The sequence below is a fragment of the Macaca mulatta genome, chromosome 18 (genome assembly GCF_049350105.2).
Source record: "Macaca mulatta isolate MMU2019108-1 chromosome 18, T2T-MMU8v2.0, whole genome shotgun sequence".
NCBI lineage: Eukaryota > Metazoa > Chordata > Mammalia > Primates > Cercopithecidae > Macaca > Macaca mulatta.
In genome coordinates, this window is record NC_133423.1 from 57,650,644 (window position 1) to 57,676,070 (window position 25,427).

The window sequence follows — 25,427 nt, forward strand, 5'->3', positions numbered from 1 at the left end:
CTCTCAATTCAGTCTGCTTCTTTCTCAATATCCAGGTCCTTTTGGATGTACAAAAGGAATGCATTGTATCTGTAAGTTCCTTTCAAAATGATAAAAGTAAGAAAGCTATATTAATGCATGTACTGTAATAGTATAAATAACAAAATACATATTTATATGCAAAAATCACTACTTGAAATTTTGAACTAGAATATCAAAGGGGATGGGATAATATTATTTATTTATTTTTAAAAAATATTTATTTATTTATTTACTTTAAAGATGGGGGTCTCACTATGTTGCCCAGGCTGGACTCAAACTCCTGGTCTCTACCATCCTCCTATCTCCTCTTACCTACCTCAGACTCTTGAGTAGCTGTTATAGCCAATTCATTAAGTACAAAAATAAACTGGTCTTATTTTTATGTTACCTCTTTTCATACTTGAAATGATCTTATTCCTTTTGACTATTTGTCATACTGGCTAAAAATCACTCCTGGAAGTTTCCAACAATGTTGTTACGATTTCAACATGTATAAGTTGCCTATCAAGGATATGTACAAATCATAGAACAGTCTAGAGGGTATTTCAAAAGGAATTTGGAACATGGCAATATCACATATAATTCTTGAATACATAGATCCTTTTTTTTCTTTTCTTTTTTTTTTTTTAGAGACAGGATCTCACTCTGTGGCCCAGGCTGGAGTACAGTGGCACAATCATAGTTCACTGAAACCTTGAACACCTGGGCTAAAGGGATCCTCTCATCTCAGCCTCCCAAGTAGCCGGGACTGTAAGTGTGTGCCACTACACCTGGCTAATCCTTTAATTGTTTTTTCAGAGATGAGATCTTACTATGTTTTCCAGGCTGGTCTTGAACTGTTGGACTCAAGCTCTCCTCCTGCCTCAGCCTCTCAAAGTGCTAGGATTACTGTGTGAGCCCCACACCCAGCACAGGTCATTTTAAGACTTTTTTTTAAAAAAAACCTCGTCCTATTACTCCAGCTGATTTTGAATGAGATGTATTCTGAAGCATTAGCACATTTACCAATTCTTCTATAATACACTACCTAAAATTCAAGAATTCAGATATAAATGAAATTATTCTTGTTTCCATGATTGGGTGAAGTAATACAACAGGTAGTTACATTTCCTTGAGTCAGATCATCTGCATATTTGTAAATATGAACTGAAAGTGCACAAAACAAAAGCAACAACAACAAGAACACAAGAGTAATATTAACAGATGGAATCAGAAGACCAGAGTTAAAAACAGCCCCCTGCCCTCACTAGCTATGAACTTTATATTGTTAAAAAAGAATCATATTTTCTTTGTTAGGTCACAGGGTTGTTGCAAGCCATAAATCAGATATTTCACTTTGTGAGGCATAAAGCACTATAAAAATAAAAGGAGCCATACATTTAGCATGCCATGAGAAAAGTTGGAAAGCAGTAAAATTGAATGAAAAAATAGACTTGTGTTTTGAAGTGATTGACCTTTTTTTTTTTTTTTTGAGATGGAGTCTTGCTCTGTCTCCCAGGCTGGAGTGCAGTGGCACAATCTCGGCTCACTGCAACCTCCACCTCACGGGTTCAAGCGATTCTCCTGCTTCTAGATGGGACTACAGGTGCCCACCACCATGCCCGGCTAATTTTTGTATTTTTAGTAAAGACGGGGTTTCACCATGTTGGACAGGCTGGTCTCAAACTCCTGACCTTGTGATCTGCCTGCCGTGGCCTCCCAAAGTGTTGGGATTACAGGCGTGAGCCACCTCACCTGGCCGATTGACGCTTTTAAAAGTTAATTTCAGTAAAAAGAAAAGACTTCCTGACTCTTAATCAGTAAAGTACAGTGTAGTGAGCATTTGTTTGTATGCATTTTATGGGGTAGGGATATACCTGTTTTTTTTGTTGTTGTTTTTTTTTTGTTTTTTTTTTTGTTTGTTTTGAGACAGGGCCTTGCTCTGTCACCTGGGCTGGAGTGCAGTGGTGCCATCTGGGCTCCAGCTATCCTCCTGCCTCAGCCTCCTGAGAAGCTGGGACTACAAGCATGTACCACCATGCCTGGCTAAGTTTTTAAAATTTTTTGTAGAGATGGGGTCTCCCTGTGTTGCTCACACTGGTTTTGAACTCCTGAGCTGCTGACCCTCAGCCTCCCAAAGTCCTGGGATTATAGGGGTGAGCCACCACACTCAGTCAAGAGGCCTTTTCAGTGGATAAAATGTTAGTTTGGATTTTCAAAAAATGGTAAACTAACCTTTGATGTATGGAGTTCTATGCTACTACTGGGCTATGCTGGAGAACGGGCCTGGAGTCTCTTCTACATGACCGGAGAGGTACGCACATAGATAGCCCCCTAAACTCTGCAGCTTCCCAGGGTAGCTTGAGCCATACCCAGTTAAAACACATCACTTGGAACCCCAAATATATCATGGTGTAGAAGATTTAGGCAGCTGTGTTTGCCATATTTTGGGCCTCTCAGGCCATGATGTGGCAGACGTTGGGATTCCTTGCTGGTATCCTTTGTTAAACCAATGTTAAAGCTTGTTGCTGGGTCAAGCATGTATTTCACATGAGGCTGAATGAGACAATTAAGCCCTTTTGAAAGTGCAGTGATAGTGAAAATAATGACCCTGAGGGTGTGGGGATATGGTTAGGCTTTGTGTCCCCATCCAATCACATCTTGAACTGTAATTCCCAGGTGTTGAGGGAGAGACCTAGTGGGAGGTGATTGGATCATGGGGGCGGTTTCCCCCGTGCTGTTTTTGTGATAGTGAGGGAGCTCTCAGGGGATCTGATGGTTTTATAAATGGCAGATTCCCCTGGGCTTTTCATTCTTTCTCTTTCCTGCCGCCATGTTTAGAAGGTGGGTTTTCACTTCTCCTTCACCTTCCACCAGGATTGTAGTTTCCTGAGGCGGAACTGTGAGTCTGTTAAACCTCTTTTGTTTATAAATTACCCAGTCTCGGGTATGTCTTTATAGCAGTGTGAAAAGAGACTAATACAGAAGGGTTGTTGTAAGGATTAAATTAGACAATGAAATGAACAAATTTAGCACAGTGCCTGCCTCATGGTCAGTAAACACTGTCTATTATTGTGATCCAGGGGTGCTGGGTTTAGTGACTGGTTCAGAGGTCATTTGTCAGAGGCTGAAAAATACACTACAGGTTGCTATCACATAGAAGAATTTGTCCCAGTATTTGTGACCTGGAATGACATCTAGAAGGACAGCAACCACTGTTTGAAAGAGATACTTCCTTAAACATATTTTTCTCCTACCTGTTGGGAGAAACAGGATCTGGCTGACTGTTCTGTGTAACCAAATGAAGGGCCTTCAAAAACTGCTGTGGGTAGTTTGAGAACTTCCCGAAGGAATTGATCATATCGTCCATAAACCATCACCCCACTGGAGTCAGAAATCATTGAGAAAATATCTGATGAAAGGAAAAGGAAAGACATTTATTCATCACATGAACATTCTCCACTGTTTTTGTTCAATACATCTGCTATAAATGACAAAAAAGTAACAAAACAGATTTTTTTTAATGAAAGAACGATATAAAAGCTAATTTTTATGCTTAAATATTCCTGGCATAATGTTTTCTCTGGTTTCTTTTTGTAGATGATTCTGGCACATAGCAATCACAAATTTGGGTAAGACTAACATTTTAATAAGAGAGAGACACTTATTAAATGTCTTTAATAAGACACTATCTTTTTGTTTTGACTCTCATGGAGTTCAACAGGAGAAATTTTTGTATATATGAGAGAGATGCTGACTTCATTTGAAACACAATGAGAGTTTTACTGTAAATTTGGGGTGTGTGTACATTCATTTATCTAGCTAGAAATTTACCAATTTATATTATCACTAAAACTTTCAGATTTTGGTGTAAGATATGTGAAAAATCAAAGACACGGTGAGGATAAAGATGTAATGACAAACACCTGATTAACTTCCTACAGAAGCAGAAAACTTTCTATAAATTACAGTTTTCTGGGTGGAAGGCACTTGATTTACAGGGAAGGGTTTTCTGACTCGTGTAGTGAAGAGGAAGCCTGGCCTTGTGGATGATCAATGAGGTAAAGTCAGGGTCCTGGATCTTTCTCTGAAGGGCCTGTGGCTTCACTGAACCACTGTTCTTCAATTTCTGCCAGTATGTGCACTTAATGAATATTAATGACATAATTTTCCAAGGTGCTTTATAATTCCTCTGTGCAAATCACTATTAGAATGAAAGGGTTTGCTATTATATAGTTTGTCACCATGCTAACTAGCTTGTCACCAAGCCAGCACAGCTGCTGGGATAAACTGCTGTGAATGTGCTACCTCTATTCACTTTAGGTTTAATTTTTCAAGGTCAAAATGTAATCTGGGAACATTGTTTTTACACCAAAGTCAGATGTTAAGCATATCACAGGCTTTTATTGGATTATGGTTTTGAGAACACGAACTGACTCTCATTTTCATTAAATATTCCATTTATAAAGGGTTTCTGCTGTTTCAAATAGTTTATTAACCATAAGACTACAGAGATTCTATCTGAGTAAAAAAATTAATGTACATATTTATGGGCTACAGAGTGATATCTTGATACATGTGTTCAGTGTATAATGATCACATCAGGATAATGAGCATTACCCTCATTTCAAACATTTATCATTTCTTTGTGTTGGGAACATTCAACATCTTGTCTTTCAGCTTTTTGGAAATATACAATCAATTTTTGTTAACTATAGTCACCCTACGGTGCTATAGAACACTGGAACGTATTCCTCCTATGTAGCTGTAATTTTGTAGCCATTAGCTAACCTCTCCCTATCCCCCTCAACCCCCTGCAGCCCCGTACACTTGCCAGCCTGGAATAAGCACAATTCTACTTCCATGAGTTCAGCTTTTTTTTTTTTTTTTTTTTAAATAGATCCCACATATGAGTGAGAACATGCAGTATTTATCTTTCCATGCCTGATTTATTTTACTTAACATAATATCCTCCAGGCTCATCCCTGTTGCCTCAAATGACAGGATTTCATTCTTTTTTATGGCTGAATTCTACTGAGGAGTTTAGGTTGTGTTTAGAAGATGTTGAGGGAGACACTGAAGAATTTAAAGTAGGTCAGTGCGTTAGAAACCCTAGGGGTAGGCATAGAGGCAAAACAACCAGTTTGGTAATAGAAACTCAATAAATATGCAGTATTTTCCATAATACTAGTATTTTAAAAACAAGTCCTCCCCAAAGCTTTAGAACAGCACATGACATACTAGGCTTACAGCATTGAATTTAGAATACCTTACGATCCCTAGAACTACCCAGGATCCCTAAGGCAGAAGTATAAACAAATGTTCCAACCCATTAAAACAGTTTATAATTGGGCCAAGAACAATCTGACAAAAAAGCAGTATTATTAGGTAAGTTTATGTTTAGGTTGCCATGGCACATGACTGCAGGGGGCGCCCTTCATCTCCTAGGCTGTGTCAATGATGCTCCCTGAAATTACACAGGGAACACCCTACCAGAGAATGGTAGCCATAATTAACGGAAATTATGTTGCAACATAGTGTTGTTTTCTCTTTTAATGCATTTTAAAGCATTAAGAAAATCAACTTCAAATTTTCGCTTTCTCTTTGTTTTTTAAAATTTCTGACATTCTCAATTATTCTTGCTCTGTGTTCCCCAACAATAAGGGAGTAGCTGGAACAAGCTAAATAGCTCTCATCCCTATGCACAAAAATAGAAAAATTGCCAAACAAGCACAGCTGGCATTTTGGCTTAACGTGAATTAGAAAAACTTTACAGAAGGGAAATCAAAACCCTCAAGGCTGAAACATTCCATATCCCTTCATTTTACTTTTTTCTTATTACAGAAGCAATGTAGAAAATCATGACCTTACCTGTTTTTTTTTTTTTGTTTTGTTTTGAATTGGTTTTTTGAGATGGAGTTTCGCTCTGTCGCCCACTGTAGTGGCGTGATCTCAACTCATGCAACCTCTGCCTCCTGGGTTCAAGTGATCATCCTGCCTCAGCCTTCTGGGTAGCTGGGACTAAAGGCATGTGCCACCATGCCTGGCTAACTTACCTGTTTTATCATTAAAATGCAAGCCAGCAAAAGAATACAATAGGAACACTCACAAGCCCACTCACCAAGGGGCAGCCATGGTGTCTGTGGGTAGATTTTGTGGGTAAAGTTGCCCACATTCGCTCACTCAATTAATAATTATCACTGAAACTAGAAATATTCATGACTCAGGATATTCATTTTTGACCAGCTAACATTCTGAAGAGATTTTTGTGACCAAATTACCTTTAATTAAATTGTTTGTGGTCAAATTGATTTTAACCAAATTACCTGGAAACCGCTAAAACCATCTTCCTAGGATTAACTATACAAAGAGTGACTCCTCAGTCAGAGAACCAGGGACACTTAAGGGTGTGATTCAGGTGCAGCTGCTCTCAAAGTGGGGAATGCGATTTATTGGGGTCACACTATCTGTAGCTCTACAGAGTCTGTGATATTGTAAACTTAGTTTACCTCCAAGGGGACACATGCATTTGTTGCTTCTTTCACTGCCCTAAAGAGGATAGACTTTGGCCACTAAAGAGTGCTTTTTGGAGGTTGATGGAATGTGGTGAGGAGAAAGCATTGTAGCAGTTATACTGTTTCCTTTGAACTCCTGGACCCAAGAGAGAACTGGAAGGGTTTTCACAATTGTAAAGATCTGATCAATAACTTAGTTATATCTTGAGATTTGTAACAGTGCTGACATTGCTAGTCCCTTACCTACCAACCATTCCCTTCATCTTTATTTGTCCCACATTTGTTCGTGGGTTACTCATGGGTTGAGGGAAAGGGACGGCCCTTCTGAGCCCAAGAGGTAAAAGTGGACTATACAATGACCATTGCTGTCATACTTTTTCTCTAACCAGTAACTAGTTTAGTAATTGGTCTGAGATGCCACCCTAGGTGATGAGCTGTAAGGGCTGGGGGACCTCTGTAGTGAGATGTGACTCCTGTGACTGTCACCCCCACCAGCCCCCCTCCTCCACCCTCCACCCTTACTCGTCGGAGGAGGATGAAATCTTACACTGAGCAAAGCTGAGTGGAAAGATAGCAAACACCAGGACTTCGAGGGCTCAGAATTCACCTGGTATGTTAAAGGTTGACAGACGTTCTGAGATGCAGAAAACTGGTTTTCTTAGTTTTCCTCAAACCTATTTTAATACGGGACCCTTCTATCCAGGTGCCTATTAATATAATATTAAATAGGTATTTTCAGACATCTCCCAAGTGGTTTTTTTTTTGTTTAGCTTTTGTTTTGTTTTTTACATTTATCTAATGTCCTCTTTGTAAATGGTCAGTTGGGGTTGGCAGACAAGGTTCTCAGAACTTCCTTCCTCAGCCTTGGTTCATTTTGCTGAACTTTCTCTTTCTGGCTTAACCCTGAAGGAAATGCCCGAGGATTACTCTGAAGCTTTTTTTTTTTTTTTTTTTTTAAAAGTCCTTGGTGTCAGCACCTTATCTCTCAAATAAGCACTGAGGTAGACAGTTTTTAATTTTCTATATCTTTCAGGCTAACAAAAGAGAAGCTCCATGGCTCCTCCTAAGGTCTGGCTAGGCTTCTCTGAATCCTGGCTGCATTTGGCTCTCCATAGAGGGAAGTCCCAGAAGTGAGGGAAGCTGTGTGGCTACTTGAGGCTCCCTGAGGCTTTGCTGTCCCTTTCACTTACTCACTGGTCCACTGAAATGATTCATCCCTGGAGCATCTCCGGGGAAATTTCAAAGGAACAAAAGGTTTTTTTCTGTGTCTCTCTTTCTTCTTTCCTTCTGGGTGGATCAAGAAGCAAGAGATCTCATTCAGAAGAGGACAGGCAGCAGGTGAGCCGTGTGCTGTGAACCACACAGATGGCTGCACGCAGCCAGGTGTGACTCTATGGGTATCTCACAAAATCCCAAAATTTAGGATACAGAAGGAGGCTGAGGACTAAAGAAGTGAAGTAACTGCCGGAGGATAACTCAGAAAATTAGTCACACAGCTGGGCTTGCAACCTGGAACTCCCAATTCCCAGAACAGTGCCCTTTTTAACACAGTATTATAGCCCCAACTCATACTATTTAGGGGAAAGGATGGGGTTCAATGGAAATTTTAAATTTAAACAGCAGCATCAACATCATTTTAAACCAGTTAGAAATAAATATTGTTGTCACCCACCCTCATCCTAGGCCTACTGAGTCAGAAATTCTTGGGGTGGGACCCAGGAATCTACGTTTTATCAAAGCCCTCCAGGTGATTCTGATGCACACTAAAATTTGTGACCCACTGGTGTAGAAAAAAAAAGCCAGGGTTCAAATCCTCGTGTCATCTTAGCCATATGGTTAAACGAGTCTCAGTTTCTTTACCTAAAGCAAACAAACAAACAATCCCCAATGTGTTGTTGGTTAAGGAACTCTACCATATTTAGAGACAAAATGTTCATTAAGGCCCACAATTACTCAATGTACTTTAGCTACCATGCTTTTATTGGCATCTAGTTGACTCTGCCAGTGCTGTCTCTATGTAATTCCTATTCTTCTTTCCTGACATTGTTGGCTTTGAAACCTTTGGAGTTCCTAGTGATTTGAGTAGTGCTGGCTGAGAAGAATGAGGAAATGTGCCAGGAGCCTTGCTTTTAGAAGACTTAAAGGGGAAGGTTTGGTTTCCCACTAAGCCTTCATGTCCCTATCATCCTGTACCACCTGTAAGGCAGTATAGCACAATTAACTGCAAAGAGCGCTTATTTTACTTTAATTTCAGAAAGAGGCCAGTTGGTGATACTCAACAGGTTTTAAGTAGAGGAAAACATTCATTTCATTAGCATTTAATATGAAAATATCGCTATGACAAAATCCAAACATCAGTGAAAAATGTATTTCAAACAACTCTCATAGAATGAGGAAGGATACAAATGGGCAGGGGACATGGGGGAATGAGGGAGCGAAAAGGGTAGTACCTAGCAGGGAAAAGCAAAGAGAGACACAAGGAATAATAACTTACATCTTAATTTGTCCATGATCTTCCCTCCACACAATGTAGCTAAAGCCATTTTGACAGCAAATACTGAAATTTTACCATGGCCTTCCCTGTTTAATGGTAATAGAAAAAACAAAAACAAAAAAAAAACATGATGTAATTTGGAGCACTTCCAGCAACAAGGTTTGACATTTTCCATTCTGTGGAAATCACAGGATACATAGCTGCATGCTTTATGTGAGCACATCCATTTTATAAAAGGTTGTGAAAACAATTCAATGCACATATCTGAAAAACTGTCTATTTAATGTTTCCTTTTCTTAAGAGACATTAGAATCTCTTAGCTTATTCTTTGTATATGTCACTTGCTCAAAATATGGGCTGATAGCCAGAGGAATATCTACTAGCTAACTATGGATTTAAATAACAGAACAAGCTTTTCACTTGGAGTTTCATAAAATGATTTTTGTACACAGTAATTCCAGAGTTTCTATAATTTACTTAAACAAAGCTTCAGAAACATCATTTTTTTTTTTTTTTTGGTCAGAGAATTTCTGAATTTGAGGTTAGGGTAACTATGGGGACTTTTTCATCACACATTTTTTTCAACCATCATTTCCTACCCACAAGCCAACTGTGCTTATGTGATATATTTACTTTTCAAAGAGAGCTGCTATTTTAAAGGGGCAAAAGTAAAAGCTCTGGCTGAGCATGGTGGCTTACGTCTGTAATCCTAGCACTTTGGGAGGCTGAGGTGGGCAGATCACCTGAGGTCAAGAGTTTGAGACCAGCCTGGCCAACATGGTGAAATCCTGTCTCTATCAAAAATACAAAAATTAGCCAGGTGTGATGGTGCACATCTGTAATACCAGCTACTTATGTGGCTGAGACACAAGAATCGCTTGAACCCAGGAGGTGGAGGTTGCAGTGAGCCAACATCATGCGACTGCACTCCAGCCTGGGCGACAGAAGGAGACTCTGTCTTAAAAAAAAAAGTAAAAGCTCTGTTTGAACACTTTCTTTCTACCCAAATGACATAAGTGCTGCCAAATCTTCATTGATTCAGGAAGTATAACAAATCTGTCCTTCACAAATGTGATATAAAGGGGATATGATAAAAAGTATAATGTTTCAGCTAAATGATTTTCCAGCTGGAATCAACTGTTTATTCTCATACTTTGGAATCAGAAACTATACCATATTAGTAATTCATTTATTTGATAGTTGCTAATCTTAAGAATGATCAAAAGAGTTACTTAAAATAATAATGTGTCTGAAAGGTAAGTAAAGTTTGTATTGGCAAAGCCTTATTTTAGGACATGGAATAAATACATGAATAAGATTCATATACCTTATATATGAGAGGAATAAGATACAAATAATTGTGGTTTTGTTCCTTACTATGTTTCAGAGAGGGATCATGTGTTTTTATCATTATTGCTGTCATTCTTAGTGTAATACCTCAAGTACAACCAGCCAGAATGCAAAATTGACTGAACCCTATGCTAGTGACTCTTTCCTATTTATTTCTAAGCCTGAGCACCAGATTTATGTAATCATTTATCGGAAACCTTCATTTAGATACCTCATGCCAAACTAAGTATGTTCAAAGGAGAACTCATTATCTTTACAGAGCTCTTCCATAATACTCAGACTAACCTTAGTACTAACCTGCTGTTCTTCCCGCAGTCCTTCTGCTGGTTATTAGAAGCACCACGTACCTAGTTACCTGAAAATGAATCCTAAGTTGGGGTCGCCTTTGATTTCTTGCTCTTCCTTAATTACTACCACCCCGAACAAATGTTTGAAGGACTCAGCTAGACCTGTTACCTGCATGTTGAATCAATTCCCTTCTTTTCATTCCCACTGTCACTGCTTCCATCAGCTCTTGCTTTAACACGGTCATAACCTCCGAAATGGTCTCTCTGCTTGCACACTCATATCACAAATTTGACCATATTATTTCATTGCTTAAAATCCCCTGGCCACCTTTTGCCCTCAGGATGAAGTTCTAACGTTTGCTCTTGGCACACCCAGCAGTCTCGTCTAGTCTCCTCTGCTACCATTTCTGTTGTTGTACTGCACACCATGGTCAAACTGTTCAATGCCTCCTGGCCCCTCCCCTTCCTAACATGGTCTGCCCACAACCCTCCCATCCATTTGTCAAGATGCCACTCAATATCATTATTCACCCTGCTCTGAAAACAGCTTTTCTCCTAGATGTCTAGGAAATCACTCTGCCCTTCACTTTTTACCTATTATGTGTCATCTGTCACACTGAATGACCTTGATGTGTTTTTTTACATGTCTGCAATGTGACTGGATTCTACATTGTGAGATCCTTCAGTGCAGAGATGACGTTTTCTGAATTGCTTGAATTCCTAGTGCCTAGCACTTGGTCTTACACAGAGTTAGTGATTAATACATTTCTTATATTAAGGAATGATTAGTAATCATGATAAAAGTTACACCTAGAATTTTGAGTGTCCAACCACTCAGTGAGTTGTTTATTAATTTTAGTGCAGGTAGCTGTAATAGAAATGCAATGATTTTGTAAAAACCATCCTATTCAAAATTATTCCTGTCCTCCCATTACATGGATAACTGGAAGTATCAAACATCTGACTTCAGGAAGTAATTAGCTTTTTTCCTAAACTGTAACATGGTTCAAATAATGAGAAAGTCTACAAGGTATGGAAAATTAGCAATCACACAGCAATAACGTGGTCCTCAAAATGCAAAGAAATTGAGGAGTATTATATGTGAGGCTTCAAGAGCAATACAGTTCCTTTCAATGAATCCGAGAGAGAATAATTTATTTAAAAGGAGAGGATGGACCACCGATGATTTTGGAACAGAGAGTTCTCCAAAGGATGAAACAATGATAGCTCATAGGTGTACTCTTAGACCTTCGCTTTTAATGAAGAAGATCATGGGGAGATTGCCAGTCCTGTATTATTCCTGGAAATGGAAGATTGATGATATTAGATCCAACAGTGGTTATATCAGAGCTATTCTGCCAAATTGACACAATAAATCTAGATAAATCACCAAGTGGAGGGCAGCTGAATGAGAGTTGTGCAGGAACTCAAGGGTGAAATTAGGCCACTGGAATCTATTGTTATGCAAGCTACTGTGCCAGATTGCAAATGTGACTCTGTCATGAAGAAGGATTCTGGGGGTATGCAGGGATTTAGGTCATGGTAAGCACACCAAGACTGGGTGAGTTCCTACTTTGCTTACCCCAGGCACTGGATAAATATTTATGGGGTTTGAGGAGTGAGCACAGATGACTGACTCTACAACAAAGAATGGGAGCACTAAAGACTTAAATACAAATGGATCTTTTTAAAAAGAACATTTTTTGTAAATATAATAGGGTGAAGAGGAGAGTGTCCAATTTTAAAGAGGGGGCCTTTAAAAAATATCAACTTTTTTGGAAAAGTAAATATATCACATAAGCACAGTTGTATTGTGAGTAGGAAATAATGGTTGAAAAAAATTGGTGATGAAAAAGTCCCTATAGTTAGTTACCCTAATTTCAAATTCAGGAATTCTCTAACAAAAAAATTATGTTTCTGAAGATTTGTTTAAATAAATCATAGAGGCTGTGAGATTATTCTGCACGAAATTATTTTATGAAATCCAAAGTGAAAAGTGTCTTCTGTTGGCTACTTAGCCAACTACAGTTAGGTGGCATATATTCCTCTGGTTATCAGCCCATATTTTGAGCAAAACATGAGACCAGGGCCCCTATTTCATTGTGAAAAAAGGCATTGGCATTAACATAGGAAGCAAAGATAGAGAAAAGCTGATACATCCCAAATGGAAAAATTTAAGAGCTATGCTCATCAGGAATTGTCATTAGTTGGGACCAGTTTGATTTACAAACAGCCAATAAAATCTGTTAAGTGTCTAGGAAGCAGAAGGACAACTGCATGAGGATGGACAATGGGAAGTTCCTCAGAGTCCTGTGCAAACGAGCAGGAAAGCAGCATATTGCTCCAAAGTGACTATGTCTATGGCAATGCCTTTGCAGTAAGGTAGTAAAACTGCACCCATGGAACGCTGGCTGTCAGCTGCAACCCAGGAAGCCAACCCACTAGTGTGTGCTGAGGTTGAAAAACATAGATTTTCCCTAAAACTTCAGGCCAAACGGCCTGGGAGTGGGGCAGCATCAGGAGGTGCACAGAAAAAGTCTATATACTTCTCTCGCTTTTATGAAAAGCCATGGCAGTATGCCTTCAACTACATGTGCAATTCTGACTGCTATCTCAAGACATAAAGCCAGATGTGTTTGAGACTGGATGCATCACAGGGCACAAGTCTGGATGAATCACAGACTTTTAGGGACGTGGTCAGTCTTAGGAGTCTGTGATGTGGTTCAATCACATGGCCACCTAAGTCTTTCTTTGTGAATTAAGGCTGCTAGTACAGTTAATTCTTCGGTAATATAAAAAGCACAGTAAAAGCTTAAAGAATTAATATTAGCATACCATTTTATTATTAAAATAATAATTTGCCAGGTGTGATGGCTCACGCCTCTTTGGGAGGCTGAGGTGGGCAGATCAAGAGGTCAGGGGATCAAGACCATCCTAGTCAACATGGTGAAACCCCGTCTCTACTAAAATACAAAAAATTAGCCGGGCATGGTGGTGCACTCTTGTAATCCCAGCTACTTGGGAGGCTGAGGCAGGGGAATCGCTTAAACCCAGGAGGTGGAGATTGCAGTGAGCCAAGATCCCACCACTGCACTTCAGCCTGGCGACAGAACGAGACTCCGTCTCAAAAAAAAAAAGTAATTTTATTTTTAAAATAAAATAATAATACTTATAATGTTTTCCATTTCAATGTAGAGAGAAAACACAGTGCATAATACACACTTTATTCATTTTCTCCATTATTCTTTTGGCATAGTGGAATCTGTTCTGTTTCTAAGCCAATTACCCTGGAACTTTTGCCTATACAAACTTTACTTTCTTGTTCTAGATTGACATTCAAAAAAACCTCAATAAAATTGTGTACTGGCATATAATTAACATGTAACAATGTATTTAAGAGAACCAAATTATCGAAAGCACAAACTGAAATGGTTTCGTAAATCAATGTTTCTTTAAATCTTTTATCTTCTTTTACATTTTGTTTTCTCACTGTGAGACTTTTCAAGTTATTCTAGGGGACAACCGATTGAAAATGGAAAGAGGAAGGCACTTACTCTTTGGTTAAAATATGTATAGTGATTTATAGAGTGTTTTATGTTAAAAATGTGGATTACTTGGAAATTTGACTTGTCATAATAAGACGTGAGAAACTGCTTTAGTCTGGCCTGGGTTTCCCATAATCTTATAAAGAGACAAACTGATTTCTTTCAACTAAGAATATATTATTTATATGGAAAAGTTGCAGGGAAGAGAATATTTGTTATTGACAGGAAGGAAAAACAACAAATAGATATTGATCGACAGGTGTGGATGCTATGTACAGAAGGTAAATTTTCTCCAAATTGCCAACAGAGTTTCCTGTTTGAAGTTACAAAATCCCATGAGAAATTCGAAGTTCTTTTAAGTAAGATTTGAATTCTGACTGATTCTTTCTTGAACAGGCAGAAGGAATTATTTCTCTATTTAAGAGTACTAAAATCAGAAGCTCTTCTTTTACCAACATATTTTACAAAAACATTTGGTAAGCATTTTTGACAAGCAGAGGCACAGCACTCAAACTGCTCTTTCTCACACATTTTGGTGGCTTAATTAACGGAGAGAATTGCTTCCTCCCTCTGCTTCCACAACACGCCTCTACTATAACACATTTTTTATCTGAAAATTATTTTGCTCATATGGATCACTCATTTAGTTGCTCAATAAATATTGATTAGCATTGCCCTAGAGGTTGGGAATATACAGACGAAAAAGGTGTGGTCCCTACCCTTCATTTGCTCATAACATATTGGAGATAAAGGGTCAGAAACAGTTAATTTTAATACAACACATTTTTCAAAGGGTATCTCATCTCATTTCATCTTGTCTTACTTATTATTTATTCCCAGTCTATCATAACACCTACCACATAGCAAGCTCTTTACATGTCAGTTCAATTAATGAATGCACAAGTGAGAAGCAACTTTCTGATTTACCACTTAAGATTTATATTGAGAAATATAATGTGTTTGAATATGATGATAATGATTGGCTTTATGGCTGTTTCTTTTAGATTGTGCACTTATGTGATGCCTTGAATTTAGAAGTGATCACATGCATAATTAACTCTTGTTTTGGGGGTTAGTGAAGTTAACCTGTGAACAGACAGAAACCCTTTATTTGGACCTGGCATCTCCCTGGGCCACAATGTTAGCAAAACATCTGGGAAAAGAACTCCTATAGCCCCGGGCTAGGTGAGTTTGCTAGCGGTTTCTCCAGAACAGAAGGGCCAATGCTGTTGGAATGCCCCCATATCCCTTGAAATTCCTCATCCCTCTTGAAATTCTACCTGCTACTCATTCAAAGTATGTCAGATAAATGATGAGTGACATTAGGATATTTAATGTACCCACAGCTGTGAAAATTCTTTGGAAAGTGATTCCATTTTAGCAGCACGTAGAAATTTTGAACGAAGTATTTTTCACTAGAACAAGATTTTAGTTAGTAGAGGAGAATGTTCTATGGACATCTTGAAATTTAAGACGTGCAAAGAAAAAAGTCACTAAGCCAAGTAAACACTGTTTTAAATATCTAGTCTTGGCTGTATAGATAATAAAAGAGAAGAACATTTGGTTTTTTATAACTCTTCTCTTTTTTTCTTCTTTGCTCTCACAAATCTACATAGTCTCAAATATGAACAATACTTTTTTTGGTGCACAGAGAAATGGTTGTTACTTTGTAGTACATTTTGCATTAAATATCATAATCATTTTTAAAATTCAAAGGGCAGAAGGATTTTGGCAGAGTTCCAGGCATTTCATATCCATGCATTTGAAATAGTTCTGTGATCTTTTTTGTAGCAATGGAAGGCTCAGCAGTGGGCATGGGTGTTCAAATGGCCCAGTAAGGTGCAATATGGCAAACAGGGAGGAGAATACCAGGATTTTGTATTCTCTACGTAACACTATTATATGATGGATTTGTAGTTCTGGGTAGCTGTCATAAAACTGATCCTAATGTTACAATGTAAAGCATGTTAAGTCCAAATATTTCTTCCACATATACTCTTTCAAATGTGTCTAAATACCAGAAACTGGAAAGATTAGGAATGTGAGCATAAGAATAATATCCTGTAATTAGCACAAGAAGTCTGGGAGAAAAAATGTTAATTAATTTTCATTTAAAAAAATGAAACAGAAAGCATGAATAGAGCTGAGCTGAAAACAGTTCCTGAAACAAAATGAGTTTTCCCCCATTTACCTCATTTAGTATGATGCTGTATGACCTGCAAATTATTTAACCTCTTTCTATCTCCCCTACTAGAAAATCATGATAATATAATGCCAAGTCAGCAAGACTGTTGACATATAGTAAATACTGAGTACATCTTATTTATTAATAAAATTATTATCATTATCATGGAAGACTATAGCTTGACCTCTGAAAATACGAAAATCACTGTTCCTTTTAATATTTATTATGGTCATACTATGATTTTTGAGTGAGTATATATGATAATGTTATTTGCTAGAAACAAGGCTACAGTCACATAATCTACTTTATGAAGAGCTGTCTTAAGAAAGAAGATACTACTGAATTGAAATGAGATTGAGTCAAGACAACTTGTTTTTAGTGTTTCCTGGGGAAGCAGGGAGAAGGTGAGAGAAGTACATATAATTCTTTTGTAAAAATAGGATCACCCACAATGGTAACCATGAACACTTGTGCTTTTTCTCTGTGGAGCAGAAGTAAAAATAGAGGGTCTGAATCTAGGTGACTGGGACTCGCTAGTCTTTGTAATATACTGGAGATCAAGGAAGACTTAATCTCAGAAAAGGAATTAAAAGAAAACTGGCCAGACATGGTGGCTCACACCTGTAAATCCCAGCACTTTGGGAGGCCGAGGCAGGTGGATCGCTTGAGCCCAGGGGTTCGAGACCAGCCTGGGCAATATGGTTAATCCCAGCCTCTACTGAAAACACAATTACTAGCCAGGTGTGGTAGTGCATGCTTGTAGTCCCAGCTACTTGTGAGGCTGAGGCACAAGAATTGCTCGAACCCGGGAGGCGAAGGCTGCAGTGAGCCGAGATTTTGCCACTGCACTCCAGCCTGGGTGGCAGAGTGAGACTTTGTCTCAAAAAAAAAAAAAAAAAAAAAAAAAATTAGTTAAAATAAATTAGTATGACAAGAGCTAAGAAAGATCAACCTTGGATTTTCATTCATTGATTCATTCTTGTGTTGGCTATGGTCTCAGGTGCTGTTCATTAGAAGTAGAATAAAATATGGTCCTTTCCTAAAGAAGTCTGTGGGAGGCAGTCATATAAACAGACATGCACTATAAGACAATAGAGAATCAGGTGCAAGGAGAGGCAGACCTGTGGAAAGGTGATCAACTTGGCCATGGCAGGCGAAGGGCTCCACAGAGCCTCAGAGTTTGTGACTGCACCTCTCAAAAAGGCTGCACATTATAGACTTTTAAGAATTATTTTCATCTTCTAACTTTCTTTTGAGTTATTCTCTATTTCCTACAAAATAATAAGAACAATGTTAAAGTTCCTTTGAAGACTTCAAAGAGATTTCCCACTCCTCAACAGAATATGGACAAGAGGTGACAGAAGAAGCTGCTGCCAGTTTGCTGGGGGCATTCTGGAGGAGACCGAGGAGTGGAAGGCTCCTGGCAGCAAAGAAGGGGAGGTGGGAGGCCAGTTCCTGGGGTGATTGGAGGAAAGGGACAAGAGGAAGAGACTGGCTCAAACTCTGGCTGTTCCCTCACATAGGTTCTTCCCTCTCAGCCCCTGGTCTTATTTCTGATATCTCTTTTCCCATCCTTCTCAGGCACACTCATCCATTCCCCTAGACACCTTAAAAAAATAACATCTGGCCGTGGAGACATCTGCTTAGAACTTGGTTGGTAACTGCTCTCTGGGTGACCCCCTCCTAGGAATACAGCCATTTTTAAAAGGAATGTCACAAAGAACAAAAATCTTCTGACTCAAGGAACTGTGTCTTCAGGGACAGAATGGCAAGAAGGAGCATAAAACATTGGGGTTCACTGCCCACCCCCAACATTGTACAAATCATCTACAGATGTAGTTATAGCTTCTGAGAGGCTGACTTGCCGATGAGCAGAGAGAAACCTTGTAACCAGGAAACTGATTACAGTCTGCAGTGAGCATCCTGGTATGAAAATTGAGATCCAGATTTTTTTTTGGTGGGAGAGGGAATGTTATACTTGGGGAGCTATGGCTGTGGGAAGGTAAGTCTGATTCTCAGAAGTACATCCCAGTAAAGGAGGCATCAATCCTCATCTCAGGTTACCACTTTCTTCACAGAGTTCAACTGCCTGGGAGTCTAGAGAATCTTAAGGCACCACCCCCTTCCCCCCAAAATGGCCAGGTTTCTTTGAATCCAAGTTCTTACTCTTCATGAGTTTAAATCACTATACTGCCTTTCCTTTTTATTTATTTATCTTTAGTATTATTTCTTCAGAGTCTAGGTTCTTAAGGCATCTCTAATTTTTATTTTGGATTTTTTCCCTGTTTATTTATAGGTCAATTAAAAATATGGCAAATGGGAGAAAATCCCTTAAATGTCTCAGTGATTCTGTAATAGCAACAGCACATCTTTATTTTACTAGTATCAGGATCATTCATGCCTGCCAAAATATAGACGGTTCCCTTAAACACTTGGACTCTGTCGTGGGACAGGTGGTAGGAAATGGCATCAGATTTCCATGCTGGGTCTCATTTGGATAAATAGGAGTTCACTATTATAAGAAATAGAATTTGAACATTTATTTTATTCTTAGGTTTATCTTCTTATATTCACTTCTAAGTTACATATCCAGTTAGCAGTACTTCCTGGTGGCTTACATCTCACATCCAAAATTCCATGCCATCAGATGGAAAATTTGAGTGTCAGTAGAACTGCCTACGCTCACTTGCTATGCTAAAGGAGCAAACGCAGAAGTGTCTGCAGAGTAGGATCTCTACATGGATATGTTTATAAATCTTTGCAGTGAAATTTGTCTATGTGGATGAGTTTATAAATCTACTACAATGAGATTATTGAAAGTATACATCAGGAGGCTTCCTATATGTAAGAAGAATAGGCACCACATAAATATTTCTTCTGAACTTTTTTAATGAATTGTTCCTGACCTTGGGATAGATGTCAAACTTAGCTTTTCATCAGTCTTGAAATGATTCAGCTATATTTTCAGCAGCTATTTAGACACCATTCGTAGATCTGTATTTAGAAGTGATCTAGCCAGTATTTCTGACCAAAAGTGAAAAATCTAACTATATTAGTGTGAATCCTATATATTTCACAAAATACCCCCTTCCTTATTGTTAGTCTGGTTTCTGGTCTATATTTGTGGAGTGGCTGCAAATGATTCTTCGGCTTTGATTCTTTATGAGTTCTCTAGCAATACTCCAGGATTTAGTGAGATATTATATTTCTCTTTTTGCAGTTTCCATTGTTACATTTCTAACAAATAATTCCCCTGACATCTTTAGGGGCAAATCTGAAAGCTGTCACACTCTTGTCACAGGGCCAGGTTAGAAATGCCACTACAGAAATGCCATGGCCAGGTTCCATTCTGCTGCTTCTGCTGCCTGTCATGTGGAACCACAGTCCTCTTTACCTGCCTCACCATCCAGTTACCATAGTGATTAAGCCAGAGCAGTACATCTCTTTCTGAAGTGTGCACAGCCAACGCAAAGAATCTACCAACCTGGAATGCTAGTTGTAAAATTGCTGATTTTAACTGAGGAATTTCTCAAAATATAAACATCACGAACACAATAATGCACATTGGAAAAACTGAGCAGGAACGATTCTGTTAACACTGTAAGTTGCAAAGTGACAGCTGGTAGCTTTTGTGAATTGCAAAATAACATGAGCCTGGCTGGAACATCTCCACTGCGGGGATAAATACTTCCAAGCATTGGCCAGAAAATGAGACTAAGTAACACCTTCTGAGAATCTTAAAATGCGATTGCTGAAAGGTCAGGTTAGCAATTTTCCTTTTTAATATTCAAAACAAGCAGAGGAAGTGGATGGGGTGGTACTAAGTCCAGGTTGGAGGCTACTGGCAAAAAGCCCTCTTGAAATTGTAGGCTGAGAACGTAATTCAGGGTAATCCACATATACCTTGGTAAAGAGACCTTTGTTGAACACCTAAGTCCCCACTCGGCCACTAACATGCTGCGAGACACCAAACAAGTGACAATTTCTTTGTGCTTCAATTCCTTCATCTGTAAAATGAGATATTTGCACGAACAGTCTCAGGCAGCCCTGAAATTCTCTGATTCTAAAAGGGCAAATTATACAAAAATGAAGCTGAGCTTCAGTTGTGGTCTGTGGACAGCATCCCATTATTTTATGATTGAAACACTTAAATTGACCAGTTCATTTAACGCAAGTCATAGTTACTTTGACTGGGATAGTTAAGAAACCCTTTTCAATTTCTTTCTTGTTTGCTGTAGGGCCTTGTTAGGACACCTCAGAAACATTGTCTGAAACAATTTGCAAAGACGACAGTTAAAAACATCCTCCCACTTCCCGCTTCATTAAATCGCTCCACAGGCAATCCTCTCCAGCATCCACAGCTTCCAGGAAGCAGGGGATGAGTTAACTAAAGGTCAGTACATAAAATACAACTGTCCTCAAGTTCCTCTGGCACCATTTTACTCTCTAGTCTTTTTCACAGCATTTCAAATTTATATTAAACACATGGAGGCTTTACTGACATAAGCATCCACTGTAAGAAAAAAGAGAGTTTAAAAAAAAGAGAGAGATAGAAAATTATTTGGGAAAAAGACCAAGTAAGAGAGGAAGTGGAAGCCAAACATGCAGAGAGGAACAGACATTCAGACGGCGCTTACGGATCGAACGCTGCAAGCAGGAAGTTAAGGAGGAGGCTGATGGACTGCTCCACATGGATTTGGTGAGTGGTTGGCATCCGTTTGTTGAGCTGGTAAAAAATGGTGGAGAGCACAGCCTCTAAGCGGGACACATTGAGTTCAATGTTTGGGTCCAGGTTGTTCAGAGCATTTTCCCGCAATGCTTCTATGACATTCCATATGTCCACCAGGTGCACTACAATTAAAGCAGAGTTAACACATCAGCCCAGAGTCATGGAAGGCAAATACATTAGTTTACTTGTCCCTCTGTCCTGTTTTTTCCTAGGTATCTCACATGTGTGCAGCTGTTGTAGGGGGTCAACATAAGTAAATGAACATAGGCTGTGCATTATCTCTAAGACTTGATGTGCATTATATAATAGCAAGCAAATGATTTACTGACCACCACAATAGATAGTTATTTCCAATCTTCACAGTCACCCTTGAAATACAGCTATTATCCCTATGTTACAAGTAAGAGAACTGAGGATCTGGAAGCTGAACTGACAAATGCAAAGGTAGAAGAGGAGTCAATGGCAAAACTGGCATTCAGATCCAAGTCTATTGGTTTAAAAGTTATTTCTCCATTGCACACCCTGCCCCCTCAAAAAGAAAAGACCAACACTGAAATTCTAGTGTTTGAAAGGATGTCCAAATCACATTTGAGTATTTAAAATGTTTTCATTTATTTATGTGTTTTTTAGCAGTATGCTTTTGGAAATAAGAAAAAAAAAAAAGTTAAGGTAGGCAGGAAGACAAGGTAAAAAGGAAAAGTTATGTACACACTGCCCCAGCAGCAGAACTAAGTCACAGATCACTGAACTAGGCTAGTCAAGAACAAGAAGTTTCTTGGCTACATTATTACCAACTGATTTAAGTCACGGTTACTTTCACTAGGGTAGTCCAGAAAACGGTTTCTATTTTCTTCCCTACTTGACCTGAGGTCTTGTTATGAGATCCCAGAAACTATGACCACGACCAAGATAAAGAACATGTCCTCACCCTCAAAAGTTTTCTCATGCTCTTCTGTAATCTATCCTCGTTCCCTGTTCCAGGCAACCACTGATTTGCTTTCTGTTGCAAATTTTAATTCTTAATAACTGTCATTATATAGTAAACACTCTTTTTTGGGGGCTGGATTCTTTTACTTAGTGTTAACTATTTTGAAATTCATACATGTATTGCTGAAAGTATCAATAGTTTCCTCTTTTTATTGCTGAGTAGTATTCCATTATATGGATATATCAAAATTTGGTTATCATTTCACTTGTTGATGAACATTTGGGTCATTTTTCAGTTTTTGTTTATGAATAAAGTTGCTATGAACAATCATGTGCAAGTCTTTGTATAGATACATGACTTCCATTTCTCTTAGATAATGGATTTAAAATATTAAAATCATTAAAAATTTAAGTAAATACTTAGAAATGAAAAGGCTGGGTTTCACGGTAGGTGTATGTTTAATTTTTAAAGAGAGTTCGAAGGTATCTTCCAAAAGTAGTTGAACCATCTTACATTCCCATCAGCAGTATACAAGAGTTCCAGTTTATCCACATCTTCAACATTTAAGGTTGACTTTTCATTACGCTTTTGCATTTGCAAATAACTATTTTGTTTATTCTCAATGAAATATAACAATTAGTTTCCGTTCTTGAGAAATATGGACTGTATATATACTTTTTCACTAACAGCTCCCTATTTTCTGTCTTCTACCTCATTGCTCACTCCTGGCTCTACACCTAATAAGCAAAACTAGCATCAGCTTCTACTATGAATTGAGCTATGTGACTGTTTTCTTGGCTTTTCTCTTTACGTTTGCTTTTCAGAACAGATCTATGGTTTCTGACTTTTGGTATAAGAGAACCTTATCACCAATTTCTTCCATTATAATCACAAATGGGCCAACTAGCCAACAGTCTTTTGAAGTCAGATCCTTTTCCCAGGCTAAGTTTAATTGCAGGATCTCTAATCACAGGACCCTAAGAGAAACAGCAACCTGTGCAGACATTCTGATTTTAAAATAGGCATGATGAAAAAAAATCCTAAAGTGTGGCTCTCATAACTAACTTTGTGTGCATATTGAGATCTAAGAGATAAGTGGATTATGCAAATCCCTGAACTAAAAAAACAAAACAAAACAAAACAAAAAACAGGTTACATAGAACCGTTACTGTGTCCTTTACTTGTATTTTTGCTGTTACTTTTAACAATTACTCAAAATAATCTTTTATGTTATGAAGGGAAGATACCTGCACTCAAGGAGCACTGGACTTGGAGTCCAAAGACCTAGGTTGCAAATCTGGCTCTTCTATGACAAGTGCATGACCTCTTAGCCTCTAAGACATAGAGTCTCACTTCCTTCATCTATAAAATGGGGCTGGCATTCCTAAAAGGGAAAAATGCATAGAGTAAAAAGTGGTAGTTCCTGGTACCTAGCAGACAATGCATTATAGATGAACAAGTGAATAATGTGAGTCATGTCAAAAGAAAAATATATTGCAATGTATCTCTGATTTGGAGCAGATAAGTACAAATCACATACCAACTAAAATACTTAAATATTTATTAGCTTTGGAAAAATTCAGATTTAAGTGATTTCAAATTTGCAACCTTCTCTGTGTATCAAGAATTAATCAACAAGGAAATTATTTGTATTTCTTGGTGTTATTTATCCAACTCTTCAATCTAGCAAGCAAAACACTCCCAGGGAAATGGCATTCATAAACAAAATTAATTAATTAATTAAAATTCTAGTGGGAAAGAGCTGGGATTCCTCTAATTACTCCCTATAGATTTGATCTGTGAATTTTCTGAATCTAGTCATCAGGATGTGTCTGGGTGCAGGATGCAAAGACAGCAGTGCTGATGACATCTAGCCTGTCATCCTGCTTGGTCCCTGTGACCCATTCTCACCCAGTTCCTGGTTGTGGATCATCTGGGGAGAGGCATCTGGGGAACAGGCATCTGGGGAGAGGAGCATGGACTGGGAACTTGAGCATGGGAGGGAGATGGGTATATGTTAAGAAAGCTAAATGGCTACTGGTAGAGGAAGGGAATCTGGATGCTTAAGTTTCTCTCGATGAGCCATTGTAAGGAACAGGAAACCCTTTTAGAATTCCCAGGGGTGGAATTATCCAGGCCCATGGGAGTGACCGCAGGAGTGGCCTACATAAAGTTTCCCACATATGCATGCCCACATAAGGGTTCTTTAGGTACTTCAGCCTCAGTGTGAGCAGCCTGTACTCATCTCTCCCCTTGCCGGCCCTGGGATTCCCTTCCTTGGTGAATGCCACCATCCTCCCGCTCCCTCTTCTCCCTCCAGGGAGATTTAATTTCTGGCTTCTATCAATGACCAAGTCCTATGGACTGTATATCTCCTAAACATCACTGTAATCCTGCCATTTCCATGAGCCTTTATTGCCACCACCCAATTTCATAACCCAATGCTATCATGCTTACTGGTTGGCTGAGTCAGTTCTTCATTCTTTCTGTACTCCCTTTCTACTCACTGCAGCCAGAGTGTGATTTCTTTCTTTTTTTTTTTTTTATTATTATACTCGGGAAGGGGAACATCACATACCAGTGTGTGATTTCTAAACTGTAATTTGACATGTCACTTGTATGCTGCTTAAAATCGTATGCTGCTTGGAGAATGGCGTGAACTCGGGAGGCGGAGCTTGCAGTGAGCCAAGATTGTGCCACTGCACTCCAGCCTGGGTGACAGAGCGAGACTCTATCACAAAAAAAACAAAAACAAAACAAAACAAAACAACAAAAAAAATTGTATGCTGCTTAAAGTCGTTTAATAACTTCCCATTAATTTAAAATCTAAACAAGGATTGCAGTTTTTTTTTCTTTCTTTTCTTTTTTCATCTAGCCCCTGTGTATTGTCATCTACATCTCATCTACTCTACCTTGGTGTCAACATCACTTCCTCAAGGATATCTGTCAACATCACTTCCTCAAGGATATCTTTCTGGGCTGGATCAGAAACCTGTCTCCAGGTTTTATACCCTTCACATGCACCACCTTAGAGCTCTGTCCTTCCCCATCACAGCATGTAGTGCGCACTCTTGGGTGGACCAACAGGCTGTCTGTTTCCCGTTCTATGTTGCATGTGGCACAGGACGAGACTGTGTCTATTGTGATAACTGTCCACACCCCTAGTGCCCCTCACACTGCCTTACACATCCTTACACGTAGGAACTTGGTAAATGTCTTTTGACTAAATGACAGAATGACAAAGAAATGACTCAACAGTGAAACAGGGTTTTCTAAGGATGCATTTGCTTTCTAAAAAGCAATAAGGCATAGTCATGAAGAATCATAGACACACTGGTTTGAATCCTAGGTATCCCGTCAGTCTAATTACTTAACTTCTCTGAAGCTTCATGTT

General features: G+C 38.8%; 1 protein-coding gene across 50 annotated transcripts in view; it reads right to left on the minus strand.

The window, feature by feature from the left end:
* DTNA (dystrobrevin alpha) overlaps positions 1-25,427 on the minus strand; it is a 412,319-nt gene that overhangs the window by 76,624 nt on the left and 310,268 nt on the right. For all 50 annotated transcript variants that reach the window (XM_077974984.1, XM_077974975.1, XM_077974980.1 and 47 more), the window contains 3 exons: positions 21,014-21,227; positions 9,010-9,095; positions 3,258-3,412 (listed from right to left, as the gene is read on the minus strand). In XM_077974984.1, the coding sequence (XP_077831110.1) occupies positions 3,258-3,412; positions 9,010-9,095; positions 21,014-21,227 (455 nt within the window). The remainder of the gene's footprint in view (positions 1-3,257; positions 3,413-9,009; positions 9,096-21,013; positions 21,228-25,427) is intronic.